Source organism: Hevea brasiliensis, chromosome 13, assembly GCF_030052815.1.
Source record: "Hevea brasiliensis isolate MT/VB/25A 57/8 chromosome 13, ASM3005281v1, whole genome shotgun sequence".
Taxonomy (NCBI): domain Eukaryota; kingdom Viridiplantae; phylum Streptophyta; class Magnoliopsida; order Malpighiales; family Euphorbiaceae; genus Hevea; species Hevea brasiliensis.
Genome location: NC_079505.1, coordinates 88,594,519 through 88,615,377, shown reverse-complemented (window position 1 = coordinate 88,615,377; position 20,859 = coordinate 88,594,519). Strand labels below are relative to the sequence as shown.

The 20,859-nt window shown below is 34.6% G+C and overlaps 4 protein-coding genes across 4 annotated transcripts; 2 read left to right on the top strand and 2 right to left on the bottom strand.

Moving 5' to 3' along the window:
* Window positions 1-691: 691 nt before the first annotated feature.
* On the bottom strand, window positions 692-9,009 carry LOC131171976 (uncharacterized). The gene is made up of 3 exons (XM_058132776.1): window positions 8,837-9,009; window positions 1,917-2,050; window positions 692-893 (listed from the first exon to the last, which is right to left on the bottom strand). The coding sequence occupies exons 1-3, from the start codon at window positions 8,910-8,912 to the stop codon at window positions 876-878; spliced, it is 228 nt and encodes a 75-aa protein (XP_057988759.1). The 5' UTR covers window positions 8,913-9,009; the 3' UTR covers window positions 692-875.
* A 132-nt stretch (window positions 9,010-9,141) lies between these two features.
* On the top strand, window positions 9,142-9,743 carry LOC110665760 (uncharacterized). The gene has a single exon (XM_021826003.2). It carries the CDS (start codon window positions 9,256-9,258, stop codon window positions 9,634-9,636), a length of 381 nt encoding a protein of 126 aa, XP_021681695.2. The 5' UTR covers window positions 9,142-9,255; the 3' UTR covers window positions 9,637-9,743.
* Window positions 9,744-11,904: 2,161 nt separating this feature from the next.
* On the top strand, window positions 11,905-15,080 carry LOC110665756 (putative RING-H2 finger protein ATL21A). The gene is made up of 2 exons (XM_021825998.2): window positions 11,905-12,630; window positions 14,455-15,080. Exons 1-2 carry the CDS (start codon window positions 11,931-11,933, stop codon window positions 14,880-14,882), a joined length of 1,128 nt encoding a protein of 375 aa, XP_021681690.2. The 5' UTR covers window positions 11,905-11,930; the 3' UTR covers window positions 14,883-15,080.
* A 2,845-nt stretch (window positions 15,081-17,925) lies between these two features.
* Window positions 17,926-20,317, bottom strand: LOC110665755 (rust resistance kinase Lr10-like). Its single transcript, XM_021825997.2, has 3 exons — window positions 19,525-20,317; window positions 19,332-19,358; window positions 17,926-19,258 (listed from the first exon to the last, which is right to left on the bottom strand). Exons 1-3 carry the CDS (start codon window positions 20,222-20,224, stop codon window positions 18,147-18,149), a joined length of 1,839 nt encoding a protein of 612 aa, XP_021681689.2. The 5' UTR covers window positions 20,225-20,317; the 3' UTR covers window positions 17,926-18,146.
* Window positions 20,318-20,859: the final 542 nt, after the last annotated feature.

Below are 20,859 nucleotides of genomic sequence, written 5' to 3'. Positions count from 1 at the left end.
GCACATTAAGTTAGAGGATAGAAAGAAAAAGAGGGTAGACTTAAATTAACTTGGAGGAGAGTAGTACAACATGATCTAGAAGCATTACACATTTCTGAGAATTTAATTCTAATTGTTAAGAGTGGATGAAGCGAATTCATATAGTCCATCCCAAATTTTTGAGATAAAGACTTAGTTGAGTTGAAGTGAGTTATATTTTGATATCCTCCCAAGAGCAGTGCATCAGTACCTAAAATATTTTTTCCCATATGATATGCAAATGTCTTTTGGAGTGTAATTATCCAAGTTAAATGGTGAATATTTAAATCATCCTACGATAATTCCTCTGTTAGAAAAGCAGGCAATCATGCCAGAAGCTAGAAATTTGAGTTCTCATTTGAATTTAACGCTGATAGGGATTTGAAGCAGTCCTCGTCGAAGGCAAAAGACATAAAGCTCCTTACGAGATGGCTATTGGCAAATCATCAAATTCATAGCAGAGATTTTCATTTTCAACAGATATGTTCACGTCCCCATCCTCGTCATGATCTGATCAGCAAGCAAGACATTGGCCATTGGGTTATTCACAAATTTATGGTTGCATCTGCCAATTATGATGATATTGATCGAGCACTGAAGGAATATAATATGTTGCTTATCATATTGGGTTCTCCAGCATGTTACACCTGGAAGAGCACACTGGAGAAGTATATTCAGGAATTCTTTGGCATCATATTTGAGAATAATTAACGGTCTCCATCATTTCATTACAACAATTTCATAGATATGACACGAACAAAAGGTGAAAATCAACATTTCATACAGCAAAAGCATGGGCTCAGAAACCAGACAGGAATTTTTATTAGCACTGGCCATAAGCCATATCGGTTGCTGAGTCAGAAGCACCCACCCAGCTGCAAAAGAGAGGATGAAAATCAGCATTTGGCCAGGAAATATATTTGGATGAAATGATATGCTTAAACAATTGAAACTGCAGAACTCTCATATTTTAGTTTAACCTGTACAGCATGGAATGGAAAGGCAACAGATGGCATTATCCTACTTGGGCTCACATATTTTTGAAATAATTGGATTTAGATATACTTCAAATAAATTCTCAGAAGTTATTAAATCTAGTTGGGTCTTTTGCCATGGAACATGGGTCAATCTACTTGACCGCAAAGCGGATACCCCCATTCATAGACCGTGCTAGTCTATATTAGTTTGTTCACTTGCAAGCTGAAAAACAAGAAGCTACCCTTTGGATGTCAATGTGAAATCTCATGATGAACTAAAGCAATCAATTTTTGCCAAAATGAATTTTGTTATCTACATATCAAATAAAAGCTATTTGAATGAAAATTCAATAATTAACCTTACAAAACATAAAGAAGATTGAACAAAATTGAAAATCAACTCTAAACTAATCAAAAAACTTTAATGTCAGAGAATAATGGAAACAAATAATTGCTTTGTATTACAACTTTTTGATATTACAGTGATTTGATTAGTTTAGAGTTGATCTTCAATTCTGTTCATGGTATCCGAGCTCAAGCTTCTTCGTCACTTTATAACTTAATTTGGCAATTTGCCAGATGTAAGCATCACTGTCTTCAAAAATATATTAACATTTAATATGAAAAAGATCATAAATGGTTTGTAATAAAATGATTGCATCAATAAATAAAGTACAACAATAATTGCCTGGAGTACGATAATTAATATGTTGGTTAAGTGAGAAATACAGAGTTAATGCAAAATGGAACTAAAATAAGATTTAAAACCTCATTGCAATGTCCAAAGCAACTCATGTCCCATTCATTCAGATTCTCATTTTACTTGAATTCCAATTTTCTGAGAGGGTTTGGTTTTGCAGCAACAATTCTGAATCTAGAAATATGAATTCTGACTAGGGCACAAAACGATGTTACGCTTACCAGAATGGTCTCTATTTCTCTCTCAGAGACTGGTGTACGCTTAGGCTGAAGAGAAGCTTTGCCTCCTACAGCAGTGTTAGAGGGTGGTGCCGGCACATCTGACCTTGCCATTGCATGAGATTTGGAAATGGAACCTATGCATGAGAAAACAGTGATTCTTCTTGACCATGCAAAATATGAATAAATATTGCAAGGAGTTGAGAACCAGTCTCAAAATTTTTTTTCTTTCCCCTTATCATGTATAGCTGAAATTAGAAAATTGAGAAAAACTCATTTCTGTTTTATCAGTGTAACAAATTGGTTTACATGGACAGAAAATGCATTTAAAGAGCTTCTCTTGCCTATCACTTATTTCGAAGGGACAGTTCCCTAAGAGCGTGTACAAATAAAAGTGGGGATTAGGAAAAATAAAGACCTTAAACTCAAAAGAATACTAAAGCCTCAATTATCCAGGCATCACAAGGTTTGCTTGGCATTGTATTTGTTGGGAAAAACATTATCCCAAAAATATTTATTAAGTACCTCTAAATTTTAATTTTAATCCTAAAAACTCCAAAACAATAAACTACTTCTTTTAACAGCGCCTAAAATAATACTTTTCCAAAAAAAGAGTTTTAAACCAGCGTTTTAGCTTCCCATCTGGAGCCTAAGACCACCACAAGAATTCTGTGCGTGACTCAAATTTGAAGGTGATCATCATTATGAATATATTCCTACACAAGCAGTATAGCTTTCATCCTTCAAAGATAAATACAAAACAGATTCCGACAGCAGCGACAATCAGAAATACTTGCATAAATACAGCACAGAAACTTGTGATTCCCTCGAGTTAAATCATGTAATTTCTGTTGCGCTTGGGTCCCTCCTTTGTGGATAGAGTCCATTTTGTTGAATTCCACAATTATTTTGGCCCATTAGGGCTACATATATATGTTTGCTTTCTGTTGCACTAATTCACACAGCCACAAAATCTCATTTTGAGTGCCCAAACACCAGAGAAGAGAAGTGAGAAAAACAAGGGAAACAGAGCATTCTGCAGATTTTTCAAGGAGGACAGTTCACATTTCTGAGATTTATGAGCTTGTTTACCGTTGGATTAAGCTTAAATTTGGTCTGTAGCATCTTTACATCTGGTTCTTCATTGTGAACAGTGGAGATCTTGTTTGGAGCTCTGGTTGCACTGTTTTTGGTTACTTGAGCAGCTGCTGTTTTTCTTGATTCTGTGCACAGACCAGTTCCATCATTTACCGCAATTGGAAGGCCATTTGTGGTCTGATTGAGCTGAATTTTGGTGGGCACAGCGGGGACACATTGTTATTTAATCTGAATGGTGGAGATCGGTTTTCGACAACTAGAAGGTGGTCAATTTGGATGGACAGCAACTGTGTTTTTGGTGAATTCTCTCTAAAACTTTATTATCTCTTGTTAATTCATTTGAATTGTCTTAAGATTTTTGGTTGATAATTGTTTATGGTGTTTGTAATTGCCGTAAAACTTTTTTGTGATAGTGGAGTTGTTTCAATTGGACCAAGAGAGGTCCCGTGGTTTTTATCTTTCACATTGAAGGAGTTTTCCATGTAAAAAATTACCTTGTTCTTGTGTGATTGATTTATACATCTTTTGAGCAGCCTATTATGGTGATTATTTGCTGCATATATACTCAATTGTTGTTCTTCAAAGGTTCACACAAGTAGGAAGAATTTGTTAGTTTAAATTGTTGTCCATTTACTTCCTATCAAACTGGTATCACAGCTTGGTTGCTTGAGTGATTGCCTACTGTAGAATAATGGAAGTTAATACAAATAGAATGATTTCTTTGAATGGTACAAACTATCACTTGTGGAAAATAAAATGAAAGACCTTTTATTTGTGAAATCACTGCATTTGCCTATATTTGCTAGTTAAAAGCCAAATTCTAAAAGTGATGAAGAATGGGATTTTGAGCATGAGCAAGTATGGGGGTTTATTTGGCAATTTGTTGATGATAATGTTTATAACCACATTTGCAATGAAAAACATGCTAGAACCTTATGGAGTAAGCTTGAATCATTGCATGCTTCAAAGAGTGATAATAACAAATTATTTTTGCTGAACAAAATGATACAGTTGAAATTTAGAGAAGGTAGTTCTATAGCTGACCATTTGAATGAGTTCAGGGGAACTGTAGATCAGCTATTTGGTATGGGCATAAAATTTGATGATGAGATTCTTGGCCTCTGGTTGCTCAATACTTTACCTGATTCTTGGGAGACTTTTCGAGTATCACTTACAAATTCAGCTCCTAATGGTGTTGTCTCCTTCAAAGCTGCTGAGGGAGGTGTTCTAAATGAAGAAATGAGAAGAAGCTCTCAAGCTTCTTCATCACATACAGACGTTTTGGTTACTGAAAACAAGGGAAGAAGTAAAAGCAAGAGTCAAGATCAGAATAACAGAGTTAGAAGCGGGAGTAAATCAAAGTCAAGGTATAAAAACCTTGAGTGTCATCACTGTGGCAAAGCAGGGCAAATCAAAAAATATTGTTTCAAGTGGAAAAAGAAGAATAAAACTGACAAAGGCAAGCAAGAAAGGAAGGGCAATGATGATAATAATGATCCTGTCAACACTACTACTTCAGATGAATTGGTTGTTGTTTATCATGAAAACATGGTTAATGTTGCCATCAATGAAGTCAGTTGGGTATTTGACAATGGTGCTTCCTTTCATGTTACATCAAGGAAGGAATTCTTTACATCTTATACTCCAAGAGATTTTGGGGTCTTAAAGATGGGTAATGATGTAATGTCAAAGGTAGTGGGCCCTGGAACTGTTTGTTTGGAGACCAACACTAGAACAAAGTTACTGCTTAAGGATGTCAGACATGCACTAGACGTTCGATTGCATTTGATTTCTACTAGTAAACTTGATGATGACGGATATTCTGGCATGTTCAATGATGGGCAATTGAAACTCACTAAAGGTTCACTAGTTGTGGCTAGAGGAAAGAAGTCTTCAAGCTTATACTGGTTACAAGCTTCAATCTCTACCAATCTTATGAATGCAATTGAAAGCAATAGTTCTTCAGAATTATGGCATAAGAGGTTAAGTCACATTAGTGAAAAAGGGCTTGATTATCTAGCCAAAAAGAATCTGCTTTCAGGATTGAAAGGTGCAAAGATAAACAGATGTGATCATTGCTTGATTGGGAAGCAAAGAAAGGTCTCTTTCAAACATCATCCTCCTTTCAAGAAAAAGGATTTGCTTAAGCTAGTACATTCAGATGTTTGTGGCCTTTGAAGGTAAAGTTATTTAGTGGTGCACTTTCTTTTGTAACTTTTATTGATGATTGCTCAAGGAAGCTTTGGGTTCGTGTCTTGAAGTCAAAGGATCAAGTGCTTGGTGCATTTAAAGAATTTCAAGCTTCTGTTGAAAGAGAAACAAGAAAGAAGCTGAAATGTATCCGAACTGATAATGGTGGAGAATACTGTGGTCCTTTTGATGTATATTGCAGAGAACAAGGTATCAGACATCAGAAAACACCTCCTAAGACTCCTTAGTTAAATGGTTTAGCAGAAAGGATGAACATAACATTAATGGAAATAGTCAGATGTTTGCTTTCAGATGCAAAGTTGCCTAGATCTTTTTGGGGTGAGGCACTGTACACTGTTGCACATGTAATCAATTTAACTCCTACTGTTGCATTGGAGGCTGATGTTCCTGACAGGTTGAGGTATGGTAAGGATGTTTCCTATGACCATTTACTTGTTTTTGGCTGCAAATGCTTGTGCATGTCCCCAAAGATGAGAGATCCAAGTTAGATGCCAAGACAAGGCAATGCATCTTCATTTGATATGGTCTAAATGAATTTGGCTACAGGTTTTATGATCCAGTTGAAAAGAAACTTGTCAGAAGCTGTGATGTGATCTTTGTAGGGGATCAGACCATTGAAGATATTGACAAGGCAGGAAAGTCAAAGTCTGAAACTGATGGCTTGATTGATTTGGATCCAACTCCTACAACAGATATGCCTAATACAGTTGAGGTTGATGTGCAAAATGATACTCAAAATAATGAAGCTGAGGGTGAACATGAAGTTACAAATGAGGTAGATTCTCCTATACATGAAGTAGTTGATGATCAACAACAGACACCTGTTGTGCAACCTGAAGCTCCACTTAGGAGGTCTACCAGAGACCGCAGGGCTTCTACTCGGTACTCTTCCAGTGAGTATGTATTGTTGATAAATGGAGAGGAACCTGAATGCTACCAAGAAGCTATTGAGAGTGAGCAGAAGGTAGAATGGGTTACAGCCATGAAGGATGAAATGCAGTCTTTGCTCGATAATCATACTTTTGAACTGGTTAAGCTTCACAAAGACAAAAAAGCCTTGAAAAATCGGTGGGTCTATAGGGTGAAGCATGAAGAAAATTCCTCATCTCCACGATACAAAGCTAGATTGGTTGTCAAAGGCTTCAGTCAGAAAAAAGGGATTGATTGGTCAAAATGTCATCAATTCGAGTTATTTTGGGTTTAGCTGCAAGTCTTGACTTAGAAGTTGAACAAATGGATGTGAATGGTGAACTAGAGGAGGAAACTTACGTGGAACAGCCTAAAGGTTTAGTGGTAAAAGGAAAAGAGAATTATGTCTGCAAATTGAAGAAGAACTTGTATGGTTTAAAACAAGCGCCCAAGCAGTGGTATAAGAAGTTTGAGTAAGTTATGGTTCAACAAGGCTATAAGAAGACTACTTTTGATCATTGTGTCTTTGTGCAAAAATTCCCTGATAATGACTCATTTTGCTACTATATGTTGATGACATGCTCATTGTGGGTCCTAACTCTTTCAGGATTGATAGTTTGAAGAAAGAGTTGAGCAAGTCCTTTGCAATGAAAGATTTGGGACCAGCGAAGCATATTCTCGGCATGAAGATCATCCGTGACAGAAAATGGAAGAAGTTATGGCTATCTCAAGAAAAATAGATTGAGAAGTTACTACAGCGGTTCAATATGGCTAAAGCTAAAGCTATAAGTACACCTCTTGCCATATCCTTTAAATTGAGTGACAAACAATCTCCTTCTAGTGAGCAAGAGAAGGAAGACATGTAAAAAATCCCTTATGCATCTACAGTAGGGAGTTTGATGTAAGCTATGGTTTGCACTAAACCCGATATAGCTCATGCAGTTGGTACAGTTAATAGATTTCTATCTAATCCAGGAAAGGATCACTGGAATGCAGCGAAGTAGATATTGAGATATCTCCGTGGTACTTCTAGTTTAAACTGTGTTTTGGAACTGACAAACCTATTCTCACTAGTTATACAGATTTTGATTTGGCAGGTGATATTGATTCAAGGAAGTCTACTTCTAGGCATTTGATCACCTTTGCAAGGGGGCTGTGGCATGGCAATCCAAATTGTAAAAATGTATTACATTGTCTACTACATAAGCTGAATTTATTGCAGCTACTGAAACTTGCAAAGAATTGCTTTGGATAAAGAAATTTTAAATGAGCTTGGATTCACACAAAAGAGGTATGTCTTATTTTGTGATAGTCAAAGTGCTATTTATCTTGGTAAGAATCCTACTTTTCATGGTAAATCTAAACATATTGATATGAGGTATCATTGGATTCGAGATGTTTTGGAGTCCAAATTGCTTGAACTTGACAAAATACACACTAATGATAATGGTTCTGATATGTTTACAAAAGTTCTACCAAGAATAAAATTTGAGACATGCTGTTTGATTGACGGTTTGGCAAATTGCTCCGCATAGTCGGGAGGGGGAGAATTGTTGGGCTTGGGTCCCTCCTATGTGGAGAGAGTCCATTTTGTTGAATTCCACAAATATTTTGGCCCATTAGGGCTACATATATATGTTTGCTTTCTGTTGCAGTAATTCACACAGCCACAAAATCTCATTTTGAGTGTCCAAACACCAAAGAAGAGAAGTGAGAAAAATAGAGAGGAAACAGAGCATTCATCAGAATTTTTCTGCAGATTTTTCAAGAAGGACAGTTCACATTTCTGAGATTTCTGAGTATGTTTACCGTTGGATCAAGCTTAAATTTGGTCCGTAGCATCTTCACATCTGGTTCTTCATTGTGAATGGTGGAGATCTTGAATGGACCTCTGGTTCTACTGTTTTTGATTACTTGAACAGCTGCTGTTTTTATTGATTCTCTGCACAGACCAGTTTCATCATTTACAGCAATTGGAACGTCATTTGTGGTCTGATTGAGCTGAATTTTGGTGGACACAGCGGGGACATATTGTTCTTTAATTTGAACGGTGGAGATCGGTTTTTGACAACCAGAAGGTATTCAATTTGGATGGACAGCAGTTGTGTTTTTGCTGAATTCTCTCCAAAACTTTGTTATCTCTTGTTAATTCATTTGAATTGTCTTGAGGTTTTTGGTTAAGAATTGTTTATGGTGTTTGTAATTGCTGTAAAACTTTTTTGTGATAGTGGAGCTGTTTCAATTGGACCAAGAGAGGTCCCGTGGTTTTCACCCTTTACTTTGAAGGAGTTTTCAGCGTAAAAAATTGGCTTGTTCTTGTATGATTGATTTGTGCATCTTTTGAGGAGCCTATTGTTGTGATTATTTGCTGCATATACACTCAATTGTTGTTCTTCATAGGTTCACACCAGTAGGAAGAATTTATTGGTTTAAATTGTTGTCCATTTACTTCCTATCAATTTCTCGTCAGCATAGTCATGTTTCCAAATAAACTTTTCTTATCTCCTTTGGTGCCCTAACATGTCTTCCGAGGTTTTCAATCCTTTTAAGCACCAAATACATCATAAATCCATATAATTGCTCATGGGTTTTACTCATTAAATCAAAATTTTAGTGCATACAAACAGAAAGCATAAATCAATAAATAAATAAATAATAACGGGGCAATCAAATAAAAGAAAAACAGAAGAATAGAAAAGTGATACCAGAAGATGAAGATTTCGGGTGTCTTTGTGGGAATTTAATCCGTGGAATTCTCCTCATAATATGCTCTCCGGCCATTTTATCGCTTCCAAGTTCCAACTTTTCCTTCCCCGTTTCTGATTCCGCCAGAAGAAACTAGAAAGATATCAAACACTTGCATTTATTGTTGGGTTTGGAGATAACATTTTTAGCCTAACTCAAGCGGTTAAGCCCACATTTTCAGCTGTGGCCCAATTCCAGCATTTATGCTTAGCAACACATTTTTGGCAAGTCGCAGTTTCCAGCCGAAACGACATCGTGGCAAGTCATTTGACAAACGTCGCCTACTTCCGAGGCGGTCCGCTTTTTCCTATTAACTCGAGTGTTGTGTGGTCGTAATAGGGTTTTCCTCTGGTTTTTTTTTGCAGATCCAAGAGAAACCATGGCGAGAAGCAATCTTGGCCGTCTATTTTCAACATTCTTCTTAAATCCCTACAACCCCAAATTAGCAATGCCCTACACCAGATCCATGCCAGTGAGTCGTTCCGTTTGCAACTCGATAAGTCGATTCATAAGCTCATCGGGTCACCAACAGCAACAAAAATCTGAAGAAGGCCTCAAAAGGAAAGAAGAAATAGAAAACGCAATCAAACAGAATCCTGAAATCAAAAGCGGAGAGATTGAAGAAGAAGAAGAAGAAGAAGAAGAAGATGAGGATGGAGTTCATGTGAATAAAGAGACCGGCGAGATCGGCGGGCCCAGAGGACCCGAGCCAACTCGATACGGCGATTGGGAGCGAAACGGTCGCTGCTCTGATTTTTGAGTCTGTTTGAGATGAGAGTTGTTCCTTGTCTACCTTTTGTTTGATATTATGAAATGATAAATTAGGGTTTTATGATGAGAAAGAAATAATTATTTGTGGGTTTTTCATTTGATTTGCATTGAATTATGAATCACCAACATTATTATCCACCATTTTCATCTGTGTCCCTTATCATGGCTCCCAATAACGAATATGGAAAATAAATTCTTCTTCATATTATTTATGATGAGGTGTGTGATTCATGAAGTGAATCATGAGCATTTCGGATGCCAAACATCATCCTAATCCCACCATTGCGATTGTTCGAATTCATTGTTATCATTGATTACCATAGAATCTATAATTATTTTAGCCTGATTTGATCAGTCGAATTGTAAAATCTGTGAATCAAATCTTTAGTTCATCCTTAAAATTTATGTGCAAAGTAGAAATGAATTGACCCACTCAATTTTTCTGAAAAGAACATATATATATATATATATATATATATAGAGAGAGAGAGAGAGAGAGAGAGAGAGAGAGAGAGAGAGAGAGAGAGAAATTCTCCCTCTGTTATTGATTGAAGTAAAGCTATGTCTTCATGTAGATATACATCGAATTTTCACACTATCAAAGAAAATTGAATTTCGCATCAAGGGCTCATAACATGTATTTATATATTTTTTATTACTATAATAAATTTTAAATGCAAAGACATTTTTCTTGGATTTTTATTCATAGCACATTTTGATTACTAACAAAGTGACCATACAATGTTTTGCAAAAAATAAAACTCGTCTTAATTTAATATTATAGAAAAAATTTATTATTTTATAAAATTATTTTCTTTTCCATTCAATTATTATTGTATATTAAAAATTTACATGCATTATTTTTTTAGTAAATAGTTTATTATTGTGTATAATACTTTTTTTTTATTAAATTAAATAAAATAAAATTTTATGACCCCACTAGATTAATTTTCTAATTCCACCTATGCTTGTGTGACATTAAAATCGGCAAAACATGGTCACATGTTCAACTTGTTGTGGGTTGATGGTTTGAGTAGATTATCATTATTCTTATTCGCCTGATTTCATAAAAATGATATAGTTTTAGGGAATTTAAGATTATGCAATTGAATGAGGCTGATTTTCATGCAGAGAAAAAAATTGTAAATTGAATTTTCGAACTGAAACAGTCGTGGCTTGAATATTGAAACCGTAAGAGTTGGGTGTATATATACGCTAATCCTATGCAATTATTTCTAAAAAAATGAAATTAAAAAAAGAATAAAAATTATTGAAAATAAAATAGAAAAATATTGGATACATTCAAAACCTACTTAATTAATTAGTGACTCTTAGCCATTATGTCTCGATCTGTTTAATCCATTATTCTAGTTAAAAGATAAGTATTGCTTGGAATTTGGCTTGACATATATAATAAATTGGTGATTAATAAATGGAGTTATTGTCTGCCAATAGAATGAAAAGTAAAAGATATATTTCTAATAATTATGTTATATTTATTTTTTTAAATAATTATATTATAAAAAATTATTACTTATTGATATTTATATTAAATATAGTGATTTGTATTTAATAATATATGTGGTGATTTGATTTAATTTCAATCATTTTATATATTTATTAATCTTTAAATCAAACTGAGTTTGAAAACCATGATAAGATATAACAGTTATATTTTAAAATTCTCATAATTTATAAATCTAGATGGGTTAATAGCGCTTTTGCAATTAAGAATTGGACTGTAATACGTCAACTTGCTAGAAAATTAATTAAAGAAATAAAATTATGAGAGTTTATGCGGCAATAATTAAGGACAAGCAGTCCTACGCATCCTAATTTGACACCTATATCATAAATGAGCGATTGCCTATTGGTTATGGTGGGGATAGGTTGAAGCATGAGACAATATGTGTCATTTGGCTGTTTCGACTAAAGTTCTGCTTTAGTTTTGATTTTAATTTTATTTTATTAAATTTACTTATTAATTTTTTTAAAATTAAAATTAAATTTATCAAATTTAATCTAAATCAAAATTAATTTAATTTTAAATTAGATGAATTCAATTGTGATTTCAAACTTAACCAAAACCATACGTCCGATGACTTGACTTGTATGCCATGTGGTTTCAAAGTTCAGGATGAGGCGACAGCATATTCAAACGTTTCCCATACTTAGTGGAGCCCTACACAGCATATTCAAATGCTTTAAATACGGCAGCCACCTTGTCCAAAATAAATATATAAATTAGCTTCTCATATCAGTCAAATCTACCTTGTCTACCAAATGAATATCGTCAACCTCTTTTCCTCCTTCCTCTTCATCTTCTTCTTCTTCCTACAAATCGCAGATACCCAAAATTTTTGCCTCAACGCTGCTTGTGCTCGCAACGAGCCAGTCATCCGATTCCCTTTTCGGCTCCAAAATCGCCAATTCAAGTCATGTGGGTATCCAGGTTTCGACTTATCTTGTGATGCTAGCACCAACCGGACACTACTTGAGCTTCCTTTTTCAGGGAAATTCAGCGTCGAAGCGATAGACTATGTTACCCAAGAATTATGGATTAACGATTTCAACGATTGTCTCCCGGAGCGAATTCTCTCTCTTAATCTCTCCAGTTCTCCCTTCGCCGGCAATTTTTATCAAAACTTCACCTTCTTTAATTGTTCTTTGGCCGATTACACCAAGTATCGGCTGAACCCGATTGCTTGCCTGAGTGGTTCGACTTATACAGTTTTTGCGACGTCGTCTTTAAGCGTTATTAGTCTTTTGTCTCAACCATCATCATCCTGTAGGTCATTTGCAACTAAGGAGGTTCCAGTGGAGTGGCCATTTTACGGGCAGATACTGTCCTCGGACCTCAGTGATGATCTCCGTCTCACTTGGGGTGCCCCCGCGTGTGGAAAGTGCGAGTCTCGTGGTGGACGTTGCGGTCCCAAGAGTAATTCTACGCCTGAAATTGTTTGCTCTAATCCTACTACACACGGTAACTTGCTTACACACCCTCTCCTAATTTCAGGATTCAAGATTAGAGTTGTTTTGTTTGACGAGTTTTTTCGATAATGATTGACAAAACATGATGAGTTCTATTATAAATATAATTTCATAAATTTTAATTGATTGAATATATAAAATAATTTATATCTAAATTTCAAATTAATGAACTAATAAGTTAACATAAAAGGGTATATATATCACAGTTTTTAGTGGAGTTTTTGGGTAGATTTCCTTCCATTCTTAGGGAATAATTATGTTGGATACCTTGATTAGGTCTGCCCTGTACTCTTGTTGTTATACCTTATAAAGTATATAGTCAGGGTGATGGTGGCATAGTGTAATATATTAATTTTTAATTACAAATTGACATCAAATACAGAAAGAGGAAATATAGAAAAGGTTATAGCCAAGAGAATGACATTTAGTTAAATACATATATTGAATATTTATATTTAAAAAAATTGATCAAATTTTGAAATTTTTATATAATAATTCATTTATTTATTATCATTATATCACCGTCATTGTCATCATCATTATTGTGATGTTTTCTAAGCTCATATATGCTATATTCTTATCTGCTAACTTAGGAAATTTCTAATAAAAAAATCATAAACAGTAAAGAAGCTTTATGAATGATGGGGTGGCCTATCTTTATTGACTTTATTCATGTTGGTGTGGCTTATTTTTCTCTTTTTTTTTTTTTTTTTTGAGCAAAATGTTATGATTTACTTTAATAATAGTGTTAGCTAGTGATGTGAAGGAAACCCTCGAGATAAGAGTTGACTAAAGGAATCATTTATTATTTGTATGTCTTCAAATATTGGGCCAATGACAAATTAATTTTGACTATTTCCTCACATAGAGTGCGCCCGATCGACCCTTTCCAAATTGTAATCATAGCTTCTTGTTGGGTTGACTTTGACATTCCTACAACTTTAGATGTGAACACAAAGGATGGGAGGTGTAACATTGCAGCTCCACTCCCTTGGTCAGTTGGTCTAGACCAATAACCCGCCAACCCTAATGTGGATTTGGAGCAAGATGGTGCTTGAACACTATATAGCTCTGCCTGTAGTGATTAGTGAACGTTGAACCACTGTAGTCCTTAGCAAAGGAGAGTACTAGTCTCATTGACATTTCAGTAGTTTGAGATTTTCTTTGGTATAAAGACGACACCGTGTATTATTTTCTTAGTTGTTGAAATTAGAGTACAAAGGAGAATAAATTAATCTCGTGATGAATCCAATAAATTATTAATATCTTATTTGAATTGAGGGAAATGGAGAGAAGAGGAAAGAAAAGAAATTTGATTTCTCTTCGTTCCCTTATTTGGATATTAAGTAAAAAAAAAAAAAAAGATGAGAAATAAGAAGAAATGAGGAGAAATGAAAATATCTCCTCTCCTTTGTAGTCAACTCACACCAATTCTCATTCTCTCCAAATTGATGGGAAATGAAGAGAAATGGAAAGAAATTTATAATAATATATTAAAATGTCATTTTACAACATAATAGACATAAGAAAAAAATAATGTAATAGTTATTTGCTCTCTCTACTTTTAAGGGACCAAATGTATTTATCTCTAATTCTAATAATCTATTAAAATAATAGAAACTAAATTAAATTTATTTTCTCTTTATTTTTCTTGTTTAATTTCTCTCCAATTTCTTTGCACAATTAAGACTTTTTTCCTCTTTTCTTGATGAAATAATGCTGCAATGTGTTGATATTTTGGACCGGATTATCAAATCAAATGTATCAATTAACAATCCGTCAGAAACTAAAAGTGTATATATGTATATATGATCAGGAATTCCAAGAAGCGCACGTTACATCATGGTGATAGGCGCTGGAGTACCAATAGCGTTGTGTGTGCTGGGTATATTATGTTTCCTCTGCAGCAGGCTCAGGCACTGCGCTAGGAGAAGGAGCCACCCTCTTCCAGAATTTGCTTTCATAGTTAATCCACAACCCACAGTCAGTGCAGGCCTGGATGGACCCACCATAGAATCCTATCCCAAAATAGTCCTTGGAGAGAGCCGACGCTTGCCCAAGCCTGAGGACAACATTTGCTCAATATGCTTGTCAGAGTACAAACCTAAGGAGACGCTTAAGACTATTCCTGAATGCCAGCATTGCTTCCATGTTGATTGCATTGATGAATGGCTTCGATTGAATGCTACCTGTCCCATTTGCCGGAACTCGCCTCAGCGGTTGCCGCCACCTCTTCCTTCTTGATGAATTCATTGCGTTGCAAACTTTTTTTTCTCTTTTTTTTTTCACTGAAACATTTGTACATATAAAATTTTTATAAGTTGTAGGTTAGTATTTTTTTTTTTTTTCCTTCAAATGTGAGGCACCAAATTGTCGCTATTTTTCCAAGATTCTTAATGTTTTTTAAAAATGAATTATGTCAAGTTTACAAATTTAGATATTATACATATTCATAATTACATAATTCAGTGAATTATTATTTATTTTAAAAATTTAAACTTTTTTAAATAAAGTAATATTAATAAGTTTTGATTTAGTAGTGCTGGAGTGGCATTCGAAATATTCTAATAAGAGTCAATTATATATTAAAAAAAAAAAAAAAGTTGGAGCTCCGTCAGTCAAAGCTCTATATTAAGTTTAAGATGGTCTGTGATAAAGAATCTACGTATCCAGTTGCCTCACCTTCTGCACCTTTATCCCCATCTTTTTGGAATTAAATTTGGTCCCTTCAAGTGCCTGGAAAGATTCGAAATTTCATATGAAGATGCTGTCGCAATTCTCTTGCTACTAAAGAAAACTTATTCAAACGGAAGTGTTCAGACTTCCCTAAATGTCTTTTGTGTGATTGCCCTATTGAGACACAGAAGCATATGCTGTTTTCATGCCCCCATGCAAGAGCATTGTGGTTTGGATCTCTATTCGGATTTTCCCCGACAGATGATGTTGGTTCTCCTATTAATTGGTGGCAATTTCTTTTGGCTAATTTCGGAATTTCAGATCAATTTCATATCAGATTTGCTAGCTTTTTGTGTTGGCATATTTGGAAATGTAGGAATGCTGCAATGTTTCAAGCGGTGGACGCAAATCCTCTTTTAATTATTAGGACAGCTCATAATGATTTTGATGACGTGAAGTGTCTGTCATCTCCACAACGCCATTCTCTGCCTCAATTCAGAATCACTCTAGGGAAAATCTAGCCAATTGGATCTTTCCTTCTCTCAAAGAACTGTTATTCATTTGACTCATCATCAGCAGCAGTAGGAGCCTACGGGATTCTAGTCCGAGACTTCATGGGAAAGCTTCTGGATGGGTTTGAAGCTTTTTTTGTTAGTCATTCCCCCCCTTGCATCAGAAGGAGTCGCTGTTGTGTTTGCTATGTCCAGAGGTTTCAGCCCTTGTGTTATAGAGACCGACTCTCTTCAGTTGTATCAGTTGCTTGTTTCTCCTGTAGCTCCCATCCCTTGGGAACTAGATGTTGTCATTCATGATCTTAAGATATGTCTTCGGCACTTTCCTTTTATCAATACTAGTCATGTATCCCGATCTGCTAACAAATATGCAGATTGGGTTGCTAAAAGGGTTAGATTGAGAACTTTGTTCCTGGGATAGTTTAGCATTGCTGGGCTTGGAATTGAGCAACTATTTACACATTCAGGCCCATCTCTATTTTTTGGTGACCTCCAAGAAGTCAAGCTTGGGCACTATATGTAGGAATTTTTCCCCCTCTGGGCTGGTCCATGTTTTTTTTCTATTTTATATTTAGATCCAGTTATTCGTATTAAAATTTATTATAAAAATTATTTTTTAAATTACTTCTTTTTTATAACTTGAAAAAATAATAATTATTAGAATATTAATAATATTTCTTAAACTATAAAAATTATATTTATAAAAAAAATTACTAGAGTAGTTTTGAAAAATATTTTTTCATAATGTAAAAATTAAAGAGTCTAATAATAATTAATGGCTACATATAGGGATGAAAACTCTTCTCAAACTCTTTTGAGGTGGAACGAGGGAGCAATTCCAGTTCTTAATCCACCCTAATAGGCAAGAATTTAAAAAATTCTTAAATTTTGTATTTTTAAAAATAGAAAATTAACTAAGATATTTTTCTGATGGATAATTTTAAAGAAATATTAAAATAATAGAAATTAGTAATTAATGGGAAGGATAATTGTGAGGATTTAAATCTTGACTTGAAAAAAAAAAAGGAAAAAAAGAAGGAAATATCAAGCATGTGATTAAGAATTTCTCTATAAATAAGGGGCAGTATTAAGTTTCATAGCAATTTCCTCATTATGAAAAGAGAGAGAAAAAAAAAACATTTTACAGCAATTAATATAATAAGAAAAAGAAGACGGGATAGGTCTCACAAAAAGGAGTAATTTTAGTCAACATATTATATATTACATGAAATGATAATATAATTAAAGAATGATAATTAAGTTAAAAAAGTAATTATTATTTAAAATAAATTAATTTTAATATATTTATATAACCGTATTTTATAAAATTTATTATTGCTTGTGTGATATTTTATTACTGATTTATCATTTCACTAATTAGTCGGTTGGGATACAACTTCTCCACCAAGAAAAGTGAAGGCACTAGGCAGAAAAATCTAAAGTATTGTGGGGGCCATTCATCCCCAGGTCGCTGATTGAAGTCGACGGTCAACGTTGATAAGAGTTCCGAAGGAGCCAAGAAACTGCGAAGTCTGCTGCTTCGGTGACCATCTCTTCCTCTTCAAATTCACGCATCTTATCTATTGTCTTGTTGAAAAATTCTTATTGATATCGAAATCAAAATGTATAAACACCAAATTAATAATATATATATATTATATAAAATTTATTATAATTTTAAATAAAATAATAATTATTAATTAATTGAATATATATATTCGAAAAGTGTAAATAAGAATTAAAATTAGAGAAAAATTAAATATTTATATTTACGGGTCGCTGTTTTTTATTGCTTTCATTGTATGCAATAATTTTCCCCAAAGATAAGATTCCATTTCCCTTCAATTTCAACCAACCAATTGAAGCTTTGTGGAAGATACAAGTCTGATAATTTGGAAGGGGAAGGATAAGCCTCAACACTTGCTTTAATTATCAATGATTTTCTGGTTGATATATATATATTTATGATAATTAGCTAAACAATTTTAAAGATAATTTTAATACTATAAAGATAAAACCCATTAATTGATTAATAATTGCTACTTTTTAATATTCAATGTGAGTCCAACCATCACATGCAAACAAAGTGTAAACGAAAATTTCTCATCAAAACACAAACTCGTACTTTATAGCATTAATGGCATTTGAGTTATAACTTAGAAGCAAGTAACTGGGTGGAGGATATGGCACTCTCGAATAGTTCAACATCAAACTATTAATATGCAACTGAGAGAGAAGAATTTCCTCTCTAGTTGGATTAATGCAATTACACAAATTGGCTGGCACAACATGATATACTGCAGACAAGTTGCACGCTAGCTCATTCTAATTCAGAGATGACCCCTAATTCCTGGTGCGGGAGTCTTCCAGGCATTGCATTTGTTCTCTTGGTACTTGTAGAGGCGAAAGGGTTGGGAGGAATGCTTAAAATTTCTCCTTCTTCCAACATGTGAACGACGACTTTCATGGAAGGACGCTGGATTGGATGCCACTGAATGCACCAGAGCCCAACAATTGCAAGTTTCTTTGCAATGTTTGCATCTTCCTCTTCTTCAATATAGATTCTCAGGTCTTCTCCTCGCTCTAAGAGATTATAGATCCATTCTGGAAAATAGATCTGGCATGCATTCTCTGCTGTAACTTCTACATTCTTCCTTCCTCCAACCATTTCAAGCACTAATACTCCAAAGCTATAAACGTCTGACTTATGAGATACATTCCCAAAGTTCCTAGAGAACACTTCAGGTGCAATGTAGCCCTTTGTGCCCCTAGCTGCTGTCATTGAAACTGCACTTTGATCCTTGGAACACAACTTAGCCATACCAAAATCTGAGATTTTCGGATTCAGGTTATCATCAAGCAGGATGTTATGTGGTTTGATATCAAAATGTAGGATTCGTTGATCACACCCCTGGTGAAGATACTCCATCCCTTTTGCTATGCCAAGAGCAATATCTTCCAGCTTCTTCCAGCCAAGAAAACTATTTTTGTTGTCCGCAGAAGAGATGAACTTTTGAAGTGAATTTTTTGGTAAATACTCATAAACTAGAGCTCTTCGAAATCCATCAGCACAAAAACCAACCAAGCGAACTACATTAACATGGTGGATTCTACCCATTGTACCTACTTCATTCATAAACTCTTCCCCATTTCCTATGGAATTATTGAGCACCTTAACAGCCACTAGAATTTCATTGGATAACTTTCCTTTGTATACAGTTCCATAAGCTCCTTGACCCAGCAGGTCCTTGAACTGATTGGTAATTCTCTTAATATCAGCGTAAGTATACCTTGTGGGCTTGAGAGCTTTGTAATCCTCTAAAAATTTTTTTATTCTTTTTTGATTTTCCTTTTCGGCTTCATCTGATCTATGAACATAGTAGAGTGCAATAACTAGTCCGAGCAAAAATGAGCTCAGGGGCAGGACTATACCTGCAAGATAAACAATCATTGTTAATATGAAGATATGTTCAATAACAGAGAAATTAACATGAATAAATTTTACCTATGATCTTCTTTCTCATTGATGCACCTGTAAAGACAATAACATTAAAAACCAATAGTCAGTATATCTACATGGGGTTTCTGGAAGAAACGATGCTGGTTGTATGGAAAGTTGGAAAATTGTAAATCAACAAATAGCCCCTTTTTTTCTGAAAAAAATAAGAAAAATAAGAATCACAAAATATAATATACACCTCTATGTTGTTTGGAGATATCTGAGCACTCAATTTCAGGTTCAGAACTAATCTGCTTCAACTTGCATAACTTTCCTTCTGCTTCGCACTTTCTACAATTTGGTGTGGACCAGCTGAAACTAAGATTTCCGTTTGGAAGGAGCATGTGATAGGGGACTGAAGAAACGTTATACAGCTTGCTGCAAGATAACAGGGACGGCGAGTTTCTGATTGAACGATGAGAATTGAGAGCAATAACATGATTGTCAGAATCATTATCTACGCAGGACATATCGTATTCTGACCACATCCGAGATTCTGTTCTCGAACAACTGAATACTGTAAAGTCTTCTAGTTCTAGATACCTGTATCCTAACTGGAATCGAGAAGCTGATAAATTAAGGTGTGGAAGATGTTTTGGAAGGCAACCATTTGGGTCATATGCAAGAAGCATTTGTGATTTGTAATCAATTATCGAGACGAAGAGCTTCACTGAAGCTGGCAGCTCGAGCACCGTCTCGTTTGTGCTGGTGCAAGATAGATCAAAACCGGGATAGCCACAATCAGGGTGGCTATTTTTTAGACGGAATGGAAACCGGATTGGTGGTCCATGACCATTGCAGTTTGCAGGGCACCCTGTGCCTGCTCCAGGGGCTGCAAACATTACCAAGAACAAAATACAGTAGGAAGAGACCACCATATCCTTTGACCCAGTAGCCATGTCCTTGAGCGCTTTTCCTTGCTCTGTCTTTTTAATTTGGCCCCTTTTCCAACAATAATAATGGAATGAGATTCTAATGTATTTTTGTAGAATGCAAAAAGCCGTGGATTGGAGCTGTAATATAATAGCAACCAGCATTTTTTTTATTTAGACTTAATTTATATGAATAAAAAGTAAAATATATATTATAATTCACTTATTAAATATATAAATCTCATATTTTTTATTTGATCTAAATAAAAATTTTCCGAACAACTAACCTACATGGTAACCCTTTAGTACTGCTAAGTCAATATGAAAAAAAAGGAATATTAAAGAGACATTGAAATGGAATTCAATTCGCGTAATTTTATTCTACTAAAATCTTATATATAAATATATGAATAATTAATTCTTATTTGACAAAAAATAAATTAATTCTAAAATCAAAGGGATAGTAATCCTATACGTAATCAAATCTCCCAACACGCGCCTTGACAGATTCAGATTAATATATTTCTACATTATTTACTACCACAGGTAATTAATCAAGTTGTAACTTGACTGTTAATTTGTCTTTCTAAAAGAAATTATTTTCCAACTCTAAAGTCAATGATCAATACTTTGCAGAGTAAGTCTTGCAGATCTAACCAATC

What these genes read in the sequence shown, in the direction of transcription:
- LOC131171976 (XM_058132776.1), bottom strand. Translation starts at nt 8,912, where the DNA reads ATGGCCGGAGAGCATATTATGAGGAGAATTCCACGGATTAAATTCCCA. An exon ending in CCCGAAATCTTCATCTTCTG is followed by an intron (nt 2,051 to 8,836) that starts GTATCACTTTTC and finishes TCTCATGCATAG; the next exon opens with GTTCCATTTCCAAATCTCAT.
- LOC110665760 (XM_021826003.2), top strand. Translation starts at nt 9,256, where the DNA reads ATGGCGAGAAGCAATCTTGGCCGTCTATTTTCAACATTCTTCTTAAAT.
- LOC110665756 (XM_021825998.2), top strand. Translation starts at nt 11,931, where the DNA reads ATGAATATCGTCAACCTCTTTTCCTCCTTCCTCTTCATCTTCTTCTTC. An exon ending in CTCTAATCCTACTACACACG is followed by an intron (nt 12,631 to 14,454) that starts GTAACTTGCTTA and finishes ATATATGATCAG; the next exon opens with GAATTCCAAGAAGCGCACGT.
- LOC110665755 (XM_021825997.2), bottom strand. Translation starts at nt 20,224, where the DNA reads ATGGCTACTGGGTCAAAGGATATGGTGGTCTCTTCCTACTGTATTTTG. An exon ending in TATCTCCAAACAACATAGAG is followed by an intron (nt 19,359 to 19,524) that starts GTGTATATTATA and finishes TTGTCTTTACAG; the next exon opens with GTGCATCAATGAGAAAGAAG. An exon ending in AATGAGAAAGAAGATCATAG is followed by an intron (nt 19,259 to 19,331) that starts GTAAAATTTATT and finishes TTTATCTTGCAG; the next exon opens with GTATAGTCCTGCCCCTGAGC.